At 36.4% G+C, this 25421-nt stretch overlaps 1 protein-coding gene and 1 pseudogene across 2 annotated transcripts in view; one reads left to right on the plus strand and one right to left on the minus strand.

The window, feature by feature from the left end:
* Nucleotides 1–25421, plus strand: part of TMEM232 (transmembrane protein 232) — a gene marked incomplete at its 5' end in the record, with an annotated part of 240883 nt that overhangs the window by 76578 nt on the left and 138884 nt on the right. The window contains 1 exon segment of the mRNA XM_082621232.1: nt 8320–8498. Coding sequence (XP_082477358.1) covers nt 8320–8498 — 179 coding nt within the window.
* On the minus strand, nt 6898–8051 carry LOC309804118 (heterogeneous nuclear ribonucleoprotein A1-like; annotated as a pseudogene). Its single transcript has one exon. The product of its transcript is annotated as a heterogeneous nuclear ribonucleoprotein A1-like (transcript).

Genomic DNA, 25421 nt, shown 5'->3' on the forward strand with positions numbered 1-25421 from the left:
GTCTGCCTCCTGGTGGATGAGGCTGTCTAAGAGGCTTGTGCAGCCTTCCTGGTGGGAGAGACTGGTCCCTGCCCACTGGTGGGTGGAGCTGGGTCCCTCTGTTGGGCATGGCTGTGTTAAGGGTTGTGTTTACTGGACAGCTGTGTTCTCAGGAAGACTGTAAGTATCCTGTCTCCTGATGAGTGGGCTGTGTTCCTGCCATGTTGGCTGTTTGTCCTGAGGTGTCCCAGCACTCACTGGAGCCTACAGCTGTTGGGTGAGCCCAGGTCTTGATGATAAAATGGTGACCTCCAGGAGGGCTCACATCAATGTATACTCCCCAGAACTACTGCCACCAGTGTCTTTTTCCCCACAGTGAGCCACAGCTGTCCCCCACATCTGCAGGAGACCCTCCAATACTAGTAGGTAGGTCTGTCCCAGACTCTTATGAGGTCACTGCTTCTTTCCCTGGGTCCTAGTGCACATGAGACCTGTGTGTGCCCTCCAAGAGTGGATTTTCTGTTTCCCACAGTCCTGTGGAATTCCTGAGATCAAACCCTGCTGGCCTTCAAAGTCAGATTCTCTGAAGACTCCTCTTCATCCCATAGCAGACCCCCAGGCTGGGGAGCCTGACGTGGGGCTAAGAGCTTTCACTCCCGTGGGAGAACTTCTGTGGTATGATTATTTTCCAGCTAGTGGGTCGCCCACTTGATGGTATGGGGTTTAATTTTATTGTTATTGCACCCCTCCTATCAAGTTGTTGTGGCTTCTTCATTGTCTTTGGATGTAGGGTATCTGTTTTTTGGTAGGTTCCAGCTTTTTTTTTTTTTGTCGATGGTTGTTCAGCAGTTAGTTGTGATTTTGATGTTTTCGTAAGATGAACTCACGTCCTTCTACTTTGCCTTCTTGTCTCTGTCCTTATGATCGGTATTTAAATATGTGTGTATTTGTGTGTATAGTGATAGATATGTCATTATAATTATTATAGTAAAACGTTCTGAAAACAAAGAGTACCCTCGAATTCCTATTTATTCTACTATACATCCAAAATATATCCCCAAATTTTCTACATATCTCTGTCTCTATTTTTGACTCCTGTGAAGTTCAGGAGTCCCTAAGACCACCCTCACTTCTGAAACTACTCGTGAGTTTGGGGACCCCCAGGACAACCCTCATGTTTCATAATTTGTGGAAGAATTCACAGAACTCAGCAAAGCCATTTTACTCATGAGTATGGTTTCTTACAGTGAAACGATTAAAATCAGCCAAGGAAGAGGTGCATAGGGCAGAGTTCAGGAGAGATCCAAGCAGAGAGCTATCCACTGTCCTCTCCCAGTGGAGTTGTGTGGAAAGCTTTTACTTCTCCAAGAAACAATGTATGACAATTTGCATAGCGTATTGTTACCGATGGAAAGTCACTAAGCTTTGGTATCCAGAATTTTTATTGGGCTTCAGTCACATACATATGGGTGACCCCAGTCTCTGGCCCTTTCAAAGGCAAATTGATAATCACAACCCATGGCTCCCAGGTTAATAAGAACATTCTTATCTGACAGGACATTCCAAGGCATTAGAGGTGACCTCCCAGAAGCCAAGGGTATAGACCATTGTACAAGTTTACTGTACAAATCTAAAGTCTATACAGTCATCACTTTTCTTACAGATTAATTGCAAAAAACGAAAAATCTTCCTGTCTTCCTTATAGTCCCCCTTTCCACGAAGATGCCAAAAAGATTTTTTTAAAACATAAAATGGGTCAGTTCCCTTCTGTATTTAAATGCTCTGTTAGCTTTTTATTACACTAAGAATAAAATCCAAACTCCTTTCCATGGCTTACAAATTGGCCATGATCATTGAGAGTGTGCCTCTGCAAAGGGCATGCCTATCTGATCTCATCTTGTCCCAAGGACTCCCTGGTGTCTTGTACTCCATCCATTCTATCCTTTCTTCTGTTTCTCTAAACTTTCAAGCTATTCTGGGTCCATACCCTTTACATTTTCCATCTCTTCTGCTGGGAACACTTCTCCCTAGCTCCTTAGATGTTTAGCTTTTTTTTTTTTAATCAGATTTTAGCTTGAATACTGTGTTCTCATGGAGGTCTTTCTTTCACTCTGTCGGTAGTGGTTTTCTTTTCCTAGTCATTGTTGGTCACATTATCATCTATTATTTTTGTAATGATATTTTTAAGTTCACTTTCTTAATATCTGTCTTTCTCCCCTAGAATTAAGTGTCCCTAGAGCAGTAACATTGTCTTTTTCTTTGGTACATAGAACAGTGGTTGGCACATAACATTGACTCAGTAAATATTTATTAAACAAATGGCTGGCTTACTGAATAGTTCTCTTGGTTTCTTTTTTTTTTTTTTTTTTTTTTCTGGTACGCAGGCCTCTCACTGTTATGGCCTCTCCCGTTGCGGAGCACAGGCTCTGGGCATGCAGGCTCAGTGGCCATGGCTCACGGGCCTAGACGCTCTGTGGCATGTGGGATCTTCCCGGACCGGGGCACGAACCCGTGTCCCCTGCATTGGCAGGCAGACTGTCAACCACTGCGCCACCAGGGAAGCCCTTCTCTTGGTTTCTTGACATTGATCTAGTTCCTCCACACTACATGGCATTTCATAAAGGTAATGTTTTAAACTACATCTTGCATTCAGGTTACCTTTCAGTGATACATTCAATTCTGTGGTGCCAAGTTATATTTGTCAAAATTGTAAAAGTTGTGTTCATTTATAATCATCCATATAAGTAGAAATATTCATATTTTATGTTCATTGAATATGTGAAATATAAGTATCTAGGCTGGCAATTAACAGCTTCCAAAGAGTTCAAACGCTAAAATAAAACATTCCTACAGAGAAAGGATCATAAAGTATTGGTTTTCAAATGGTATAATTTAATAAATTTTTAAGGTTTATTAGGAATTTTGTTTTGCTTCAGTTTTGTTATTTCCTAGCTTAGCTGCAGATGGAGACACATTTTTTTCTCAGTACATTTAAAGTAACATCTTTGATAGCTGCCACAGGGTCACACAAAGCAGAACAGAAAAGTGCCTTATATTACAGTCTGGTCCTTGGATGAGAAGTTTCAGAGCAGGCATGCTTCTCAGCAAGTGTGTAGACATGCATATGAGAGCACATTCTACTTTTTATGACAGTTGTAACACATCCCATCTGTCTTTATAAGAAATTTTTTCTTCGTTAACTGTCAGTCAGTTGGATGTAATAGATTCTCCCTACAAATATCTGTAAGCAACACTTCACTGTAGTTTAAATCAACAGGTGAACAGCTTTCTTTTACAGTCTTCAGTGGCATTTAAAAATTGAGTTTTGAGCACACAGTTATCAGAATATATTTTATGGTTTCATGACTGGTCTACTGGCCTTGTTTATTCTAAAAACAAACCATATTCAGTTCGGTGATTGTAGGGTTCTAAAATATTGTTCCTCAAAAAACAATTATTTAAAATATATGAAGGAAGGTAATTTGTATGTACTTTTGTCAATCATTCTTTTTAAAGAGTTGGGAGTTTAGGGCTTCCCTGATAGCGCAGTGGTTGAGAGTCCGCCTGCCGATGCAGGGGACACGGGTTCATTCCCCAGTCCGGGAAGATCCCACATGCCGTGGAGCGGCTGGGCCCGTGAGCCATGGCCACTGGGCCTGTGCATCCGGAGCCTGTGCTCCGGAACGGGAGAGGCCACAACAGTGAGAGGCCCGCGTACCTCAAAAAAAAAAAAAAAAGAGTTGAGAGTTTAGAAATAAATTAGAAATAAATTTATAAATGGGTTAAAATCCACAGTATGTTTTGTTTATTATACTGTTCAAAAACTGCGTTTGTATTTCTGAGGTTTGCAATTCCAGAATTATTCATTAAAAACTCATTGTTGTTTCTCTACTAATATTGATTTCAGGCCTTATTTTTCTGCTAATGACTCACAAATCCATAATTTCAATTCTACTATTTTACTTGAATTATAGCTCTGTTTTTACAACAAGCTGAATATCAGATTCCCCTTACCCATAATCATACCATATTTATTTATCTCCTTTCTCCCCAAACCGGCTTTTCTATATAATCTCATTTCTGCAAGTGATTTCATTATTGTTTCAGTTTCCTGAGCTTGAACATGCACTTGTCCTTTTCACTTCAGTCTGTCTTCCTCTTCCATAGCAAAGAAGTCTTGTGAGATCTACTGTCCAATCTCCTGCTGCTCATCACAGTAAAGCCCTGGCTTACCTCATAAAACTCCCATATTGGTTTCCCAGTTTCTTGCTTGAATAGACATAACATTTCATTGAGCAGATATAACATTACTCTTTTGCTCAAATATCTACCAGTTAATCTGACCTAATTTATCTTTAGTTATTTTACCTTATACATTTCTAATATGAACTCTCCACCTTAGCTCCATTTAAGATCCTCCCTATCCTCCTCTCTTCTTACGGCTCCCTCTCTGCTGGGGGTAAATGGGCCTGTTATTGGGGAGCCTGAGTGGGGATGGTTCCTGTGGGTCCCTGAGCAGATGGGAGCTCCTCTGGGACTGTGGTGGAGCAGGGCTGGAGCCTGGTCACGGGACCACTGCTGTGTCTGCGGGTCTCAGGTCTTACCAGGGGTACAAATGCATTTGGCTCCCCCCAGGTTCCTGAGCATTCTCCTGCTAGGTCCATGGGTGGGTTCCTGGGTGTGCAGAACCGCCTCTGGACCATGGTAGAGTGAGGCTGGAACCAGGTCACAGTGCTTCAGGGTCCACAGTCGGGTCCTCAGTCAGTGGACCTGTTACTCAGGGCACAACAGGCATGGGTCCTCCCGAGTCCTTTGGTGGATGGGACTGGTGGCAGGACCATGGGCAAGCAGAGTAGGAGCTAAGTTCATGGGGGGACAGGGGTGCTACTAGGTCCACAGCTGGACCACTGTTGAAAGGCCAGCCACCTGAGTCCAGCCTGCCTTCTTGAAGAGGCCCTCCTGAGTCTTGGGTTCCATTGGTGTTTTACAACCTATTACCTGGGTTCCAAGGTCTCCTAAAAGGCAGTTTTTTTCATGGATGTCTGCCAAGTTGTTACTGTGAGAGAATGAAGGCTGGGGACTTCCTAGTCCACCATCTTGCTGACATCACTTCCTATCTATAATTTCAACTATTGCAATACACCGAATTTTACTGGTAAAATTTTTATGAGGGGAAAATTATATTTTCAAAAGAATTTGCTGCTTAACTGTAGCCTCATATTTGCATGTTTTACTTTATCAACTTTAGATAGAAAGGGTGGAAGCTGGACACACGCCTTCCTCCTCCCATTTCTAAGCTGTGTACATTCTCTCCTGCATCCTCCTTCCACCTTCTAGTCTATCTTCCTTTCCTATGAATGGAATAGAGGGCAGGATTGGAAGGAAAAGTACTTGTCTGAATTGGAGAGGCTGTGCTTCATGGGATAAAATTATCCCAGCCTTCACCTGCCTCTCTCACTCATCAGCAGTGTGTTGCTAGGGAAATTTCTAACCAAGTTGAAGCTCTTATGTTCCCTTCTATTATTGTAAGTATGATATAGTCTTCATAGCAGGATTGTAGTGAGGAGTAACTAGAATATGGCACATCGTAGGTACTCCCAACTATTCTAGTTATTGTAACAATGATGATTATTATTAGCCTGGATTATTAAATCCAGATTGAATTAGGAAAAGTTGAAGATCGTGACTTTTCAGATTGTGCTTATAACTTTATTCAAGAGGGGCATTGATGAATTCAGTGTCACACTAGCTCTCACCAGGATACCCTCCATCTTCCTTTCTGAACCTTCTCTTCCTCTTGCTCCTCTTACTTGCTTCACATATACTCAGTACCCTCATGTTGCTCTTTAGCTAACTTAAGCTCATAAACCCTTTGAGACCTGCATTAATTTATTTATCCCATCACTAACTAAATGAGAATTCTTGTTTCTTGAATAGTATTGCATAACAATATATCATCTAGTGAGAAATAATTAAGATAAAGAGTAAAGAGAAACTTCTTCCTCTTTTCTGTAGGGGAAATGCATATTTTGAAAGTGGAACTTGATAACTTATTTAAATTGCTAATTGGTATATAATTTTTAGAAGGACAAGTATATTAGACTTAAAGAAAAACTCTGAATTCATTACTCCCTTTCCCCTATTTCATTTGATTTATTTCTCTATTATTTAAAAAAATCTTCCAGCTTATAATTAAATCAGTAATTTTTGTCTGCTTTTTACATTATTTTCAAAGGTTTCTTCTTGGTTCAACTGCCATATTTCATAGAGCTTGATCATTTTTATAACAGCCAGTGATTTTTCTCCTGTTTCTCTGATTTATTGTAAAAATTCACCATGGTGGTCTAACTGTTCATACTTCCTTGAATAAATTCCTCTTTACTTGAATTCCAAAAATGTGTTTATAGGGCTTCCCTGGTGGCACAGTGGTTAAGAGTCTGCCTGCCGATGCAGGGGACACAAGTTTGTGCCCTGGTCCGGGAAGATCCCACATGCCGCAGAGCGGCTAGGCCCGTGAGCCATGGCCGCTGAGCCTGTGCGTCCAGAGCCTGTGCTCCGCAACGGGAGAGGCCACAACAGTGAGAGGCCCGTGTACCGCAAAAAAAAAAAAAAAAAAAAAAAAATGTGTTTATAGTACATAGTTTCACAGTTTACCTTTTTAACTTTTAAATTTATTAGGTATAATATTAGGTGCAGTTCATCTTTTCATAGCGTTAGAAGTTTTATTTATTTTTATTTTTTTAAAAAGACACATTTATTCAGCATCATGGTCACACTATTACATTTAGCAATCAACAGCATGGGTGCAAAAACAACAACAAAAAAAACTACATTAAAACCCTTTGTTGAAATGCTTTACACTTTCCACAGAACAGAAACTAAAATAACCTGTTATACAATTAGTCACAAATACAGTCCTCGAGTTTTTTTTGCCCATACACGAGTATTGTCTAAAACATGTCTTCTTTGTAGCAGCTAGGCCCTGCCACCACTGTGCTTGGCTGAGTTCACAAATCTGTTGTAACCTGTAGCTTCCCTGTCACTTCTCTGGCTCTCCTCTCCTGCTAAGCTTTGTTTCCTGGCAGTAATCAAAACCTTCTGCCACAGCCATAGCTACTGCTGCTGCTGGAACCACCACAGCCACCTTGGTTTCGGGATTTGGCAAAGTATTGGCCTCCACCACCATAGGGGCCAGAACTTCTGCCTCCAAAGTTTCCTCCTTTCATGGGTCCAAAATTTGAAGATTGATTGTTGTAACTGCCAAAATCATTGTAGTTTCCAACACCTCCAGAATTGCTTCCATCATTACCAAATCCATTATAGCCATCCCCACTGCCACCATATCCACCACCACCGTGGCTGCCACCAAAGCCACTTCAACCACTGAAGTTTCCTCCATGACCAAAGTTGTCATTCCCACCAAAACCACCTCCATGACCACCACCAAAGTTTCCAGAACCACTTCGACCTCTTTGGCTGGATGAGGTGCTAGCCATCTCTTGCTTAGATAGGGCTTTCCTTACTTCACAGTTGTGGCCACTCACAGTGTGGTATTTCTGAATGACAATCTTGTCTACAGAGTCATGGTCATCAAAGGTTATGAAAGCAAAGCCTCTCTTTTTGCCACTGCCTCGATCAGTCATGATTTCAATCACTTCAATTTTCCCATACTGTTCAAAATAATCTCTTAGATGATGTTCTTCAGTGTCTTCTTTAATGCCACCAACAAAAATCTTTTTCACAGTTAAGTGGGCACCAAGTCTTTGAGAACCTTCTCTTGAGACGGCCCTCTTTGGTTCCACAACTCTTCCATTCACCTTGTGTGGCCTTGCCTTCATGGCTGCATCCACCTCCTCCACAGTGGTATATGTGACAAACCCGAAGCCTCTGGAGCGTTTGGTGTTTGGATCCCTCATTACCACACAATCTGTGAGCGTTCCCCACTGCTCAAAATGGCTCCTCAGACTCTCATCGGTTGTTTCAAAGCTCAAACCTCCGATGAAGAGCTTCCGCAGCTGTTCGGGCTCTTTGGGTGACTCTGACTTAGACATGATGGCAGTGGAGGGGAGGGGTGGGGAGAAGTCAACGATGTTTACTCGGCGGTGTCCATTAGCAGAAAGGAGTAATCTACTGAATGTATCTCTGTTAGAGGTTTTTAAACGATCTGTGAGATCTTTCAAAATTAAAGGAGTAAAAGTAGTGAATGGTAAAAAGAAAATTCCAAAGCTCAGAATTTCAAACTTTAAAACATTAATAAAATCAAATTTCTTCTTTTTCACACAACCATACATTAATAAGATGAATAAAATATCTTTCTAAAGAACCTTTCTTTCTAAACAGGTGATCAAGTGAAATGGACTGGATACTATGGCTTCGTGTATAACCTGATGAAAATGTCATGGGAACTTCAAGGAGATAAGGAGCAGGATGGACTTAGAAACAAAATATGGCAAATGTTACAGAAAACAAAGGATCATGAGAAAGATGGGCGAATCTGTAATGCAGTAAATATTGCCCAGGTAAGATAAAACACTGGCCATCAACTGGTACGTCTGTCACCAGGAAATATTTGTCCTTTGTCTCTAAGGAAAAAGGAATATGCATATTCAGTGAATATCAGTGATTCACTGTTGAGAACATGATTTTTAAAAGTTAATACCGACCTATTTTTTAGTTAAAGGTAAGAGAGTTGACAATCTTCTGATTAAGTAGCTTGAAGAAAGGAGTTGATTTGGGGGAAGACTAATTGTTCTGCTTTGAGCGTGTGCCTTTGAGAGACATCCCTAAGTAGGCTGCCTGTGTGTTCCAATTTGCTGAGGTTAGCCTGAGTCTATGCCTAATTTTCCAACTTTCTTGTTAGTAGTGAACTAATTCACTCTTAATAGTGTCTCAATTTGGATAATAAGTTATTTAGTGAACTTATTTAGCAGTTTTTCTTTCCAGCATTAGACAATATAACTTGCAAATCTGGACTCAGTAAATCTAATGTCTTTTTCTTTAAAGTTAAAAACTTATTTTACAAATTCTTGGTTTTTCTAGCTGTTTGAATATATATATATATATATATATATATATTCACATTCAAAGGAAATCATTATGAAATTAGCTATCCGTTCTTCATAAAATACAAATATTATTTTCCAGTGATTATCCATGTGGTAGCCTATGATATTTCAAAACCCCATCAAATAGTTATTTTTTCTCTTTATGTCTTATTTTGAGCCAGGTTAATTTGTTATCCTAAAGTACACTTTTTTCTGTCCCTGAAAGTTTCTGGTTCTTTCTAGCTTGCACAGATGCAGTTATCCTAACATTCCTTTTTTTTTTATGTTTATTTCTTTTATTTTATTTTTTGCGCTGCATCCGGATCTTAGTTGGGGCACATGGGCTCTGCATTTTGGTGCACAGGCTTCTCTCTAGTTGTGGCACGCGGGCTCCAGAGCATGTGGGCTCTGTAGTTTGCAGCATGTGGGCTCTCTAGTTGCGGTGCGTGAGCTCAGTAGTTGTGGCGTGTGGGCTTAGTTGCCCCGCGGCATGTGGGATCTTAGTTCCCAAACCAGGGATCAAACGCTCGTCCTCTGCTTTGGAAGGCAGAATCTTAATCACTGGACCACCAGGGAAGTCCCCTAACACTCTTAATATACTGTTTTCCAATAATAATTACAGATGTTAATTAATGTTAACAAGAAAAGCAAAAATGATTCACTCTGCTTAATTGATTGTCCAAGCTTATGGGTGGGCCATTATTGCAACATAAAATATCTACACTCTAGATCCTTAGTAGAAAACAAAACCTTTAAACTCTTTGTTTTTGAACCATAAGTCTTATTTGGAGTAATGATCTTTATGGAGGACTATCTGAAAACATGCAGTCCATCCTTTTCTCTGGATTTCTAATATTTTTTTCATGGACAAAGACAATCCGATTGCTGCCCACTTCAACAGTGTTTTGGATTTCATGGACTTGCTTTCATGCAACTTGCTTCAGCTTTGTCCTTGGTTTTGGTGAGAAGCACAGAAAAAAAAAAAAAAAGAAAAACAAAGAAAATTATTGTACCTATTATAGTGGTGACCACTATATCACCCAGCATCCTCTTTACTGGGTTTTAGGAAATAAATCCTTCTTAGTTTCATGTGCTCTCTGAACATTATTATTGATTTTGTATAAATGGCTTGCTGGAGTTTAAAAAATGAGAGTCAATTTTTTGACCAGTTTCTGAGAGAAATAGAGGATGATTAGTTCATCTCACCCAGTCTTTTTTTTTTTTTTCTGTTTCCATGATTCTTTCCATTATTTGTTATTATTTATGTTATTATCTGCTTTTGTATCTATTTTTATATGCCACTTCATATCTCAAATGGATTAGACTGCAACTAAATAAATAAGCTAAGTCAAATTTGTCATTTCTATAATTAGAATTCTATTTATATGCCTGTTTTCAAGGCCAATCATTAGGTGTAAGATAGCTTCTTTCTTCAAAATTTTAGTAAATATCTGTAGATAATTACATTTGAAATTCATAAGTCAGTTAATCAGACATAGTAAATATTTTTTAGATGCTAGATCCAAGTGAAGACCTTATTACTCAAGCAGTCAGCACTGAGAATAAAGGAATAAACAAAAGCTTAACCACTAGATGTGCTAATTAGTTTTCAGTGCTTAGTGAGGCTTCCAAGAGATGCTTTCATTCATTTTAAATAGTAAATGTGTGGGGAAGGCAAGTGGTCCTCAGAGAAAAACCTAAATTAGAAATTTCTAAAAGCAGTTATATTAATTTATGCATAGTACATATTTAACATAAAAATAAGTTTAATTTGCATTAGATAGATTAAAAGATATAACTTATTATAAACGTGGTTTATATAAAGTTTAGCTAGAGAGAGACACATGTGGATTATTAAACAATATAAATAATATAATATAAATGTAAATAAATGATAAATTATAAAGTATCTAGTTGGTAAAATATCACATAATTTAGTTTGATTCTCTTATTTAATATTAAGATACTATGAGTGTGTAAAGTGAGAAATTATATAAAAATTTCACCAAAAACAGTAAAAAATATGAAGCAAATGTGAGTACTTACTAAATCTTTTATGCCATAGTGAATTCTATGGAAGAAGCAAGGATGTCCAAAAAATAGCCTTTACATGGTAAATTTTACTGTTTCATCCAGAAGACCTATTCTTCAGAAAGACAGGGAACAACACAAATGGGTATTATATATGTAGCTGGCCCCATGAAAGTTCATAGCACAAAATGGGAGTTCAGATAAATGTTTGCTCTCTAACTTTTTTCTAATATTAATGAGGAATAAATTACTATTATCTTTAAGTAGTATTTGAGCTGGAAACTTAAATGATGAGTTACATGAAATGATTCAAGGAAAGCATCTTTCAGATAAGGAAATGGCATGAGCCAAACATAAATAAGAATGCTTTAAGAGAAAGTCATTGGTTGACTTTGCCTTGTTGGGGAAAAAGGTTTGGATTGGGCAGTATTAGGCATCAAATTTGAAAGCTATGTTTTGGTTACCAAGCTGAGGTCTTAGAGACTTAGGCATGGTTTGATAAAACTGGAGATGCTAAGTAAAGGAAACATTTTGGGGAAAAAATTGTTTTTTCTTATTGGATTTTAATGGTTTGGTAACTTATGTTGGATAAAAATCATGTATACAATTTCCTATATATTTTTTAATGAATTACTGCTTTGGAACTTGTGGTACACTGTTAGAGTAATTGTCCCCAATTTATTCAAGGCTCCCTATATCCCATCCTTCCTTCCCCACTCAAATTCTAGGCTTGACCATGTGACTTAATTTAAACAATTCTAATGCTATACAAGTAGAGATTTGAAAAATGCTTACACATTGGTGCCTGCCCTCTCTTGTTCTCTTGGGACCCTGTAACTGATATGTAAATAAGTCCGAGTTAACCAGGTGGAAGGTGAGAGACAACATGGTAGAGAGACAAGCCATCCTAGTTGTTCCACGGAGACCTCTCAAAACTAGCTGGTCCCTACCTGACCTAAGAGCTGATCATAGACACATGAATGAGAGCAGAAGGCACATTCTCCTGTGCCCAGCTGATTGCTGACCTTGGCACTGTGGACTAAATAAATGGTTGTGTTAAGCCTCTAAGTTCTGGGTTTTTTGTTTTGTTTTGTTTTGTTTTTTACATAGTAGGAGTTTTCTGATTGAGTGCTACATAAATGAGATTTTAAGCTGCTACATTGTTCAGTATAAACATTACTTCTTTCATACTTACCATTTTTTAAAAGGCACTAATAATAATAGCTAAGATTTGTTGGGCGTTTACTGTGTGCCATGTGCTAAACACTTTACATGCATTAATTATTTAATCCTCAAAAAAACCCCGTATGATACATGAGTTGTTATAGTCTTGATTTTACTGATGAGGAAATTGAAACTTTAAATGAGGACAGTTAAACTATTTGAAAGGTAAAGTAATTTGCCCATGGATAGTGTGGTAGATTACATTGTTTGATTTTCTTATGTTTAATAATCATTGCATTCCTAGAAGAGAAACACTTGATGATGTAGTAATCTTTTTTTTTTTTTTTTTTTTTTTTTTTTTTTGCGGTATGCGGGCCTCTCACTGTTGTGGCCTCTCCCGTTGCGGAGCACAGGCTCCAGATGCGCAGGCTCAGCGGCCATGGCTCACGGGCCCGGCCGCTCCGTGGCATATGGGATCCTCCCGGACCGGGGCACGAACCCGTATCCCCTGCATCGGCAGGCGGACTCTCAACCACTGCGCCACCAGGGAGGCCCTGTAGTAATCTTTTTAATATGGCTATATTTGCTTTGATATTATTTTGCTTAAGATATTGCACCCATAATTTTTTTTTACTCTTCAGTAAGATTTATTTATGCTTTTAAAATCATCTTTGAAATATATAGGACTTAAGTAAGAATTCTTCTTAAGGTGTTCCTTTAATTTTTTTTATATTTTATTTTATTTTTTTATACAGCAGGTTCTTATTAGTTCTCTATTTTATACATATTAGTGTATATATGTCAATCCCAATCTCCCAATTCATTCCACCACTACCACCCCGCCATAATGTTTTTCTTATAATGTTTTCTTATAATGTAAGGGTTTATGTCAAAGTTATGCTGAACTAATAAAATGAATTTGGAAGTGATTATCTCTCTATTTTTTTTCTATTCTCTGGAAGAATTTTGTAGTATTGTCATGATTTCTTCCTTAATAATTTTAATTAATCCCAAGTGAAGCCATTTGGTCATGGATACTTACAGAAAGGTTTTTTTTTTTTTTTTTTTTTTTTTTCTGTACGCGGGCCTCTCACTGTTGTGGCCTCTCCCGTTGCGGAGCACAGGCTCCAGACACGCAGGCTCAGCGGCCATGGCTCACGGGCCCAGCCGCTCCGCGGCATATGGGATCCTCCCAGACCGGGGCACGAACCCGTATCCCCTGCATCAGCAGGCGGACTCTCAACCACTGCGCCACCAGGGAGGCCCTACAGAAAGGTTTTTAATTTGTGGAAGAACTTTTCAGTTATATGCCTGCCTAGACTTTATTTTCCTTTGCATCAGTTTTGGTTGTTTTTTCTCCCTAAGAATGTGTTTATTTCATTTGCATTTTTAATGATATTTTATAAAGTTGCTCACAGTATCCTTCTGTGATATTTTAACATCTTTAGAATCTGTCATGATGCTCTTTCTTTTGTTCTCCTTTTAGTGTATCATGCCAAGCATTTATGAACTTTGTTTTTCAAAAACAAGTTTTGATTCTCTTGATACTGATACTTATTACTTCTATTTTGAACCATTTGTTATTCAAGTTTCTTAATAGCTACATATATGGAGCTTTTGTTGTTATATTTATGATTTTTGATTTCTAGTTTAATTCTACTGTGTTCAGGGACAATAGTCTCATCATTATGAAATGTTCTTCTTTATAAAAAGTGTATCTTTTCTATTATGAGTATACCACTGTACCTTTCTTTTATTAAGTTTCTTTTGGTTAGTATTTGCATGGAGCATCTATTTCCTTTTTTAAAATTCCAAGCTCTCTGAATTCTTACATGTATATATCTTCAGAGAAGCAATATATTTTAACCTGAAAATTATTGACTTTATATTTGAATGCTTATTCTATTTACACTTAATGCCATTAGAATATATTTGTGTTTATTACTACATCTTTCTATTTACTATTCTGTTTGTACTTCCTGTTCCTGGCTCTCCTTTTGTGTTTATCTTTTTTTTTTTTTTTTTTGCTTTTCAATTCCATTCTTTTTTATTGAAGTATGGTTGATTTACAGTGTTATATTAACTTCAGGTGTACAACATAGTGATTCGATATTTTTATAGATTGTATTCCTTAAAGTTATTACAAACTATTGGCCATATTCCTTGTGCTGTGCATTATATCCTTGTATCTTATTTGTTTTATACCTAGTAGTTTATACCTCTTAATCCCCTTCCCCTGTCTTGCCCCTCCCCACCCCTCCTCCTCACTGGTAACCACTAATTTATTCTCTGTGTCTGTGAGTCTGTTTCTGTTTTGCTTGTCATTCATTTGGTTTAATTTTTAGATTCCATATTTAAGTGAAAATATACAGTATTTGTCTTTGTCTGACTTACTTCACTAAGCATAATACCCTCCAGGTCCATCCATGTTGTTGCAAATGGCAAATTTCATTCTTTTCTATGGCTGAGTTATATATATATATATATATATATATATATATATATATATATAAAATATCACATCTTCTTTATCCATCCATCTATTGATGGACACCTAGGTTGCTTCCAGTTCTTGGCTATTGTAAATAATGTTGCCATGAACATTGGAGTACAGGTATCATTTTGAATCAGTGTTTTTGTTTTCTTGGGATATATACTTAAGAATGGAATTGCTGGATCACATGGTAGTTCTTCTTTTAATATTTTGAGGAACCTCCATACTGTTTTCCATAGTAGCTGTACCAATGTACATTCCCACCAACAGTGTGCTAGGTTTCCCTTTTCTCCACATCTTCAGCAACATTTATAATGTGTTCTCTTTTTGATGATGGCCATTCTGACCTGTGTGAGGTGGTATCTCATTGTGGTTTCAGTTTGTGTTTCCCTGATTAGTGATGTTGAACATCTTTTCATGTGCCTATTGGCCATCTGTATTTTTTTTTTGTTGGTAAAATGTCTAATCAGGTCTTCTGCCCATTTTTTAATTGAGTTGTTTGTTTTTTTGATATTGAGTTGTATGAGCTCTTTGTATATTTTGGATATTAACTCCTTATCAGACATATCGTTTGCCAATATCTTCTCCCATTCATTAGGTTGTCTTTTTGTTTTGTTGATGGTTTTCTTCACTGTGCAAAAACACTTAAGTTTAATTCAGTCAATTTGTTTATTTTTTCTTTTGTTTCTCTTGCTTGAGACAAATCCAAAAATATATTGCCAAGACTTACATCAAAGAATGTACTGCCTATGTTTTCTTCTAAGAGTTTTATGGTTGCCAGTCTTACATTTTAGGTCTTCAGTTCATTTTGAGTTTATTTTGTATATGGTATAAGAAAATGTTCTAATTTCATTCTTTTTCATTACCTGTCCAGTTTTCCTAATACCACTTCTTTAACAGATTGTCTTTTCTCTGATGTATAGTTTTGCTTGCTTTGTTGTAAACTAATTGACCATATGTGCATAGATTTCTTTCTGAGCTCTCTATTCTGTTCCACTGATCAACATGTCTGTTTTTTTGCCATTAGCACACTCTTTTGATTACTGTAGCTTTGTAGTATAGACTGAAGTCAGGGAGCATGATACCTCCAGCTTTGTTCTTTTTTCTTAATATTGCTTTGGCCATTTGGGTGTCTTTTGTGGTTTCATACAAATTTTAGAATTATTTGTTGTAGTTCTATGAAAAATATCATCGGTATTTTGATAGGTATTGCATTAAATCTGTAGATTGCTTTGGGTAATATCCACATTTTAACAGTATTAATTCTTCCAATCCATGAACACAGGCTATCTTTCCATGTATTCATATCATCTTCAAGTTCCTTCATCAGTGTCTTACAGTTTTCAGAGTATAGGTCTTTCACCTCCTTGGTTAAGTTTATTCCTGGGTATTTTGTTCTTTTGGATGCAGTTTTAAATGGGGTTGTTTTCGACTCGTGGACATAGAGAACAGACTTGTGGTTGCCAAGGGGGAGGTGGGGAGGGAGAGGGATGGACTGGGAGTTTGGGGTTCGTAGACATAAACTATTATATATAGGATGGATAAACAACAAGGTCCTACTGTGTAGCACAGGGAACTATATCCAATCTCCTGGGATAAACCATAGTGGAAAAGAATATAAAAAGAATGTATATATGTGTATAACTGAGTCACTTTGCTGTACAGCAGAAATTAGCACAACACTGTAACTCAACTGTACTTCAATAAAAAAATTTTTTTTAATGCAGGATGTACCAAAAAAAAGGGATTGTTTTCTTGCTTTCTCTTTCTCATAGTTCATTATTAATGTATAGAAAAGCAACAGATTTCTGTATATTATTCTTGTAGCCTGTAACTTTACTGAATTCAGTTATTAGTTTTAACTTTTTTTGGTGTAGACTTCAAGGTTTTCTACGTATTTTGTCATCTGCAAATAGTGACAGTTTTTACTTCTTCCCTTCCATCTTGGATGCTTTTTATTTTTCTTGTCTGATTGCTGTGGCTAGGACTTACAATACTATGTTAAATTGAAATGGTGAGAGTGGGCATCCTTGTCCTGTTACTAATTTTAGAGGAAAAACTTTCATTTTTTTAACCATTGAGTATGATGTTGGCTATGGGTTTTTCATAAATAGGTTTTACTATGTTGAGATATTTTCCCTCTATGCCAAATTTGTTGAGAGTTTTTTAAATCATGAACGGGTGTTGAATTGTGTCAAATGTTTTTCCTGCATCTACTGAGTTGATCATGTGATTTTTATCCTTCATTTTGTGAATTTGGGATATCACATTGGTTGATTTGCGTAAGTTGAACCATCCTTAAATCCCTGGAATACAGCCTACTTGTTCATGGTATATGATCTTTTTTATATATTGTTGAATTCAGTTTGCTAATATTTTGTTGAGGATTTTTGCATCCATGTTCATCAAAGATACTGGCTTGTAATTTTCTTTTTTGTAGTATCTGTCTGGTTTTGATATCAGGGTAATGGTAGCCTTGTTGAATGAATTTGGGAGTGTTCCCTCCTCTTTAGTTTTTTGGAATAGTTTGAGGATAGGTATTAACTCTCCTTTTTTTGTTTGGTAGAATTCTCCTGTGAGGCCCTCTGATCCTGGACTTTTTGGAAGTTTTTTGATACCAGATTCAATTTCATTTCTACTGATCAATCTGTTCAGACTGTCTATTTCTTCCTGATTTAGTCTTGAAAGATTATATGTTTCTAGGAGTTTGTCCATTTGTTCTTGGTTATGCAATTTGTTGGCAGATAACTATATGTAGTATTCTCTCGTTTTTCTGTGATATCATTTGTAATTTCTCCTCTTTCATTTCTTATTTTGTTTGTGTCCTGTCTTTTTTTCTTGATGAGCCTAGCTAAAGGCTTATCAAATTTGTTTATTTTTCAAAAAAATCATCTCTTGGTTTCATTGATCTTTTCTATTGTCTTATTGGTCTCTATTTTATTTATTTCCTTATTACCTTTATTATTTCATTCCTTCTGCTGCCTTTGGGCTTTGTTTGTTCTTCTTTTTGTAATTCCTTTAGATGGTTGTTTAGGTTGTTTATTTGAGATTTTTGTTGTTTCATGAGGTAGGCCTCTATTGCTATAAACGTCCCTCTTAGAACTGCTTTTGCTGTGTCCCATAGATTTTGGAAAGTTTTGTTTTTATTTTCACTTGTCTCAAGGTATTTTCTGATTTCGTCTTTGATTTCTTTGTTGAACCATCATTTTTCTTAGTAGCATGCTGCTTAGTTCTCATGTGTTTGTGTTTTTCCCATTTTTCTTCTTATAATTGATTTCCAGTTTCATACTGGAAAAGATGCTTGATATAATTTTTATCTAAAATTTGTTGAGACTTGTTTTGTGACCTAGTATGTGATCTATCTTGGAGAACGTGCCATATGCACTTGAATCCAATATGTATTCTGCTGTTTTTGGATGGAATGTCCTGAGATATCTATTAAGTTCAACTGATCTAATACGTCACTTAAGGCAAATGTTTTCTTATTGATCTTTTGCCTGATGATCTATTTGTGTGAGCTGTTAAAGTTTCTTACTACTACTGTATTGTTTTCAACTTCTCCCTTTATGTCTGTTGCTATTTGCTTTATATATTTATGTGCTCCTGTATTAGGTGCATACATGTTTATGAATGTTATATCTTCTTGTATTGATCCATTTATCATTATACAATGCCCTTTTTTGTCTTTTATTATAGAATTTGAGTTTAATGTTTACTTTGTCTGATATGAGTATTGCTATCCCAGCTTTTTTTCATTTCTATTTGCATGGAATACATTTTTCTATCCCCTCACTTTCAGTCTGCATGTGTCTTTAGCTTGAAAGTGAGTCTCTTGTAGGTAACATGTAGATGGGTCTTGTTTTTTAATCCAATCAGCCACCTTATGTCCTGTGATTGGAGAATTTTGTCCATTGACATTTAAAGTGATTATTGATAGTTACATACTTGTTGCCATTTTGTTACTTGTCTTGTGGTTGTTCTGTCTCCTTTTTTAATTTTTATTTATTTATTTATTTATTTTTGTGGTACATGGGCCTCTCACTGCTGTGGCCTCTCCCATTGCGGAGCACAGGCTCCAGATGCACAGCCTCAGCGGCCATGGCTCACGGACCCAGCCGCTCCGCGGCACATGGGATCTTCCCAGACCAGGGCATGAACCTGTGTCCCCTGCATCGGCAGGCGGACTGTCAACCACTGTGCCACCAGGGAAGCCCCTCCTTTTTTTAAAACTCATTGTGCCCTTTCAGGAAGATTTTTCATTAATCGTTTCATCCCACCCCCTTTGTTTGTTTACTTGGTGGTCACACATTCCTTTATTTGTTACCCTGATGTTACAAAATGAATCCCTTATTATTGAATCCTAATGTAGGGAGATTTATATTTTCCTGGACCATAAAATCATCTTATAATATTTTAACTCCTTTTCTTTCTCTTAAACAATTTTCCTGTTGAGCATTTAAACAGTGTGTGTTTCTCTGGGTGTGTTTCTGTGTTTTTGTGTTTGTGTGCATGGCTGCATGTGTGTATGTTTACAGATACCAACATATTAATATTGTTTTATACACTCAGTATTCTTTAGATTTACTTATATATTTATATGTTTCTCTCCTTACTTTTCCTTCTTGAATCGCTGACCTTCCATATGGGATTAATTTTCTTTCACTCAAAGAAAATCCTTTCATATTCTTTCCATGAGCATCTGCTGGTGGCTAATTCTGTCAGTTTTTACTGACAAAAGGTTTTTATTCAATCTGATTTTGAAGGATAGTTCTATTGGCCAAGAATTCTATATTGGTATAGATATGACAAAGTTAAGTGTCTGACTGCAGTGTTTGTTCTTTTCCTAGCTAATGGTTTTCCTTGCATCATTTTTATGATTTTGGTCATAAAGCATTTTTTTCCAAATTATCTTTAGCTAATATATTTTTAATGTAAATTGCATAATAACATGTCTATACTAGGTTTCAGGAATCATAATGTCTAAATTAATGCCTTTAAATTCTCCACAGCTAATTATTCAAAAGACCAAAGTGATTAGCATCTATGCAGTTTTCAGTTTTTCTCTTCTAAGGCTGAAACTCCCTTTTATGCTTAATTTCTCTGAGGGAAATGATACTTATATTTATTTCATGTTTTAAAAACCTGCCTTTGTAAGTGAGTTAATAATGGTACTGTAGAATAACTTAAACAACTAAATCACATATGTGAATCAGACAAAGCAAGATGATTTCAAAAGAATGAGTACATTTGGTCTATAGGTGTAATGTGTTAGAGCAAATATTTTGAAATTATTAAAGTTGTACTATCTTGTCTGGAATAGTCTGAACACTTTCTATATAATTTATCTTTATAGGTGTGTTTAATTTTACAGTACAACATGAACATGATATCAAATTTCCTTTCCTTTTCTTTCTTTTCTTTCTTTTCTTTTTGGCACTATCATGGCAACACTTATTTACAGTAATAAAATACAAAGGTTAGGTACTTGTTTTTAAACATGCTTAGTTTTTAAAAATTACTTAATAATTCCCACATACTATTAAACCACTTATATTATTATCCTGTGATACCTCTTTGGGGAACAAATTCTATGGCATAAAATAGTTAGAAGCTTTCTTTTACAAGTGGTAAAAACCTTGTTAGTCTCTGCTCAATGTGAATAGAGAACATCTAAAAAAAAAAAAAAAAGCCCTATACAGTTCGTAGAGTGAAGGCTTGTGCCTCAGATGCTTTGATCTGAAATAAAATATTTATTCCACTTTTATTTCAGTTAATGCAAATGACTATGCTTATAGCAAAACCTTTGTTTATTCTTCCCTTCCTAACACCTTTCTCCCAGAACCTTACCTTGTGTAAGGTAATCATCATATTACCTACACAGAGTGAAACATAGCCTTAATTATAAACTACTCTACATTAGAGTGGAAGGATTTATTTCACTAGGATTGATGATACTTGTATGTTTATGGAATTAAGAGAGATTTTCTCTCTTTATACTTTAAAAATAAATATGCAATTCATATGATAAACTATTGATTTTAATAAATTAAAATTTATACTTAATACCTCAATTTATCTACATCACTGGTAAATCCTTTACTAACTGTATTATGTACTTAAATGTCTTGTATTTTTTTTTATCCATAGTAGCATTCTATCATCTACAATTCTTTTTATATCTGTTCATAAAATTTGATACTTAATGGAGGTTAGATGAGAGGTGAGATATTTAATAGCAAATTTGAAATGAAAAACATTTCTAAATATCCCTAAACATGAACCTTCATCTGACAAATTCAATATAAACCCAACTGTTGCCTGAGTATTTGGGAAAGAAATAAAAAACTGTCATATAGTCACAGTGGCATAATAAACAAATGTTAATTGATGTGCTTTGTTTGAAATACTTCCATGGAGACTTGCAATGAGCAAGGATCTTCTGTATAGGCAATTCAGCAGCATATGTTGGCACATCTAGAAAAGTCATCATGTATAAATGCTTTCTGCCATCTGGTATATGACCTAAAATATCAAAATGAAATATGTACACTAAAATGAATATGTGACTTTATTCAGAGTACCTTTGACGCATTAGGTAAAGCCCTTGCTTGTTAACATTTCATGGTGATATCTTTAAAATAAAATTTGTTTTTATTCTTAATGATATTTCCATACTCCTAATGTACTTTTTCTAGTTATTGGAGTATAATTGCTTTACAATGTTGTGTTAATTTCTGCTGTACAATGAATTGAATCAGCTATATGTATACATATATCCCCTCCCTCTTGGACTTGCTCCCTGCCACCATCCCACCCAGCTAGGTTGTCACAGAACACCAAGCTGAGCTCCCCGTGCTATATAGCAGGTTCCCACTACCTATCTATTTTACACATGGTAGTGTATTTATGCCAAACCTAATCTCCCAGTTCGTTCCATCTTCCCTTTCACCACCGTGTCCACATGTCGGTTCTCTACTCTACATCTACATCTCTATTCCTGCCCTGCAGATAGGTGCATCTGTACCATTTTTCTAGATTCCACATGTATGTGTTAATATATGATATTTGTTTTTCTCTTTCTGACTTACTTCACTGTATGACGGACTCTAGGTCCATCCACAACTCTACAACTGACCCAATTTCTTTCCGTTTTATGGCTGAGTAATATTCTATTGTATATATGTACCACATCTTCTTTATCCATTCATCTGTCATTGGACATTTAGACTGTTTCCGTGTCCTGGCTATTGTAAATAGAGCTGCAGTGAACATTGGGGTACATATGTCTCTTTGAATTATGGTTTTCTCAGGGTATATGCCCAGTAGTGGGACTGTGGGGTCATATGGTAGTTCTATTTTTAGTTTTTTTAAGGAACTTCCATACTGTTCTCCATAGTGGCTGTATCAATTTACATTCCCACCAGCAGTGCAATAGGGTTCCCTTTTCTCCACACCCTCTCCAGCATTTATTGTTTGTGGATTTTGTGATGATGGCCATTCTGACCAGTGTGAGGTGATATCTAATTGCACTTTTGCATTGCTCTAATAATTAGTGATGTTGAGCAGCCTTTCATGTGCCTCTTGGCCATCTGTATGTCTTCTTTGGTGAAATGTCTGTTTAGGATTTCTGCCCATTTTTTGATTCGGTTGTTTGTTTTTTTGATATGGAGCTCCAAGACATGTTTGTATATTTTGGAGGTTAATCCTTTGTCAGTTGCTTCATTTGCAAATATTTTTCCCCATTCTAAGGGTTGTCTTTTCATCTTGTTTATAGTTTCCTTTGCTGTGCAAAAGCTTTTAAGTTTCATTAGCTCCCATTTGTTTATTTTTGTTTTTATTTTCATTACTCTAGGAGGTGGGTCAAAAATGATCTTGCTGTGATTTATGTCAAAGAGAGTTTTCCCTATGTTTTCCTCTAAGAGTTTTATAGTGTCCGGTCTTACATTTAGATCTTTAATCCATTTTGAGTTTATTTTTGTGTATGGTGTTAGGGAGTATTCTAATTTCATTCTTTTACATGTTGCTGTCCAGTTTTCCCAGCACCACTTATTGAAGAGTCTGTCTTTTCTCCATTGTATGTTCTTGCCTCCTTTGTCATAAATTAGGTGACCATGTGTGCGTGGGTTTATCTCTGGGCTTTCTATCCTATACCATTGATCTATATTTGTGTTTTGGTGCCAGTACCGTACTGTGTTGATTACTGTAGCTTTGTAATACAGTTTGAAGTCTGGGAGCCAGATTCCGCCAGCTCTGTTTTTCTTTCTCAAGATTGCTTTTGTTATTCAGCGTCTTTTGTGTTTCCATACAAATTGTAAAAAATTTTGTTCTAATTCTGTAAAGAATGCCATTGGTAGTGTGATAGGGATTGCATTGGATCTGTAGATTGCTTTGGGTAGTATAGTTATTTCCACAATGTTGATTCTTCCAATCCAAGAGGATGGTATACTTCTTCATCTGTTTATGTCATCTTTGATTTCTTTCACCAGTGTTTTATTGTTTTCTGAGTACAAGTTTTTCATCTCCTTAGGTAGGTTTATTCCTAGCTATTTTATTCTTTTTATTACAGTGGTGAATGGGATTGTTTCCATAATTACTCTTTCTGATCTTTCATTGTTAATGTATAGGAATGCAAGAGATTTCTGTGCATTAATTTTGTATCCTGCAAGCTTAACAAATTCATTGATTAGTTCTAGTAGTTTTATTGTGGCATCTTTAGGATTTTCCGTGTATAGTATCATGTCATCTGCAAACAGTGACAGTTTTACTACTTCTTTTCCAATTTGTATTTCTTTTTTTAATTTTTACTTTTATATAATTTGATCTTGATTTTTATTTTTTTAATTTAATTTAATTTATTTATTTTTTATACAGCAGGTTCTTATTAGTTATATATTTTATAATAATAGTGTATATATGTTGTTCCCAATCTCCCAATTCATCCCACCACCACCACCCTCCCCTGCTTTCCCCCCTTGGTGTCCATATGTGTGTTTCTCTACATCTGTGTTTCTATTTCTGCCTTGCAAACAGTTCATCTGTACCATTTTTGTAGCTTCCACATATATGTGTTAATATACGATATTTGTTTTTCTATTTCTGACTTATTTCACTCTGTATGATAGTCTCTAGGTCCATCCACGTCTCTACAGATGAACAAATTTTCTTTTTTATGGTGTAATATTCCATTGTATATGTTTACCACATCTTCTTTATCCATTCATCTGTTGATGGGAATTTAGATTGCTTAAATGACCTGGCTATTGTAAATAGTGCTGCAATGAACATTGGGGTGCATGTGGTTTTTTGAATTATAGTTTTCTCTGGGTATATGCCCAGTAGTGGGATTGCTGGGTCATATGGTAATTCTATTTTTAGTTTTTTAAGGAACCTCTATATTGTTCTCCACAGTGGCTGTATCAATTTTTATTCCCACCAACAGTGCAAGAGGGTTCCCTTCTCTCCACATCCTCTCGAGCATTTGTTGTTTGTAGATTTTCTGATGATGCCCATTTTAACTGGTGTGAGGTGATACCTCATTGTAGTTTTGATTTGAATTTCTCTAATAATTAGTGATGCTGAGCAGCCTTTCCTGTGCCTCTTGGCCATCTGTATGTCTTCTTTGGAGAAATGTCTGTTTAGGTGTTCTGCCCGTTTTTTGACTCAGTTGTTATTTTAATATAGAGCTGCATGAGCTGTTTATATATTTTGAAGATTAATCCTTTGTCTGTTGATTCGTTTGCAAATATTTTCTCCCATTCTGAGGGTTGTCTTTTCGTCTTGTTTATAGTTTCCTTTGCTGTACAAAAGCTTTTAAGTTTCATTAGGTCCCATTTGTTTCTTTGTTTTTATTTTGATTACTCTGGGAGGTGGGTCATGAAAGATCTTGCTGTGATTTATGTCAAAGAGTGTTCTTCCTATGTTTTCTTCTAAGAGTTTTATAGTGTCCGGTTTTACATTTAGGTCTCTAATCCATTTTGAGTTTATTTTTGTGTATGGTGTTAGGGAGTGTTCTAACTTCATTCTTTAACATGTAAGTGTCCAGTTTTTCCAGCACCAGTTATTGAAGACACTGTCTTTTCTCCATTGTATATCCTTGCCTCCTTTGTCATAGATTAGTTAACCACAGGTGTGTCGGTTTATCTCTGCCTTTGTATCTTGTTCCATTGATCTGATTTCTGTTTTTATGCCAGTACCATATTGTCTTGATTACTGTAGCTTTGTAGTATAGTCTGAAGTCAGGGAGTCCAATTCCTCCAGCTCCATTTTTTTCCCTCAAGATTGCTTTGTTTATGCGAGGTCTTTTGTGTCTCCATACAAATTTTAAGATTTTTCATTCTAGCCCTGTAAAAAATGCCATTGGTAATTTGATAGGGATTTCATTGAATCTGTAGATTGCTTTGGGTAGTATAGTCATTTTCACAATATTGATTCTTCCAATCCATGAACATGGTATATCTCTCCATGTTTATGTCATCTTTGATTTGTTTCATCAGTGTCTTGTAGTTTTCTGAGTACAGGTCTTTTGTCTCCTTAGGTAGGTTTATTCCTAGGTATTTTATTCTTTTTGTTGCAATGGTGAATGTGATTGTTTCCTTAATTTCTCTCTCTGATCTTTCATTGTTAGTGTATAGGAATGCAAGAGATTTCTGTGCATTAATTTTGTATACTAAAACTTTCCCAAATTCATTGATTAGCTCTAGTAGTTCCGG

This window comes from Mesoplodon mirus, assembly GCF_964341445.2.
Source record: "Mesoplodon mirus genome assembly, chromosome: 5".
Classification (NCBI taxonomy): domain Eukaryota; kingdom Metazoa; phylum Chordata; class Mammalia; order Artiodactyla; family Ziphiidae; genus Mesoplodon; species Mesoplodon mirus.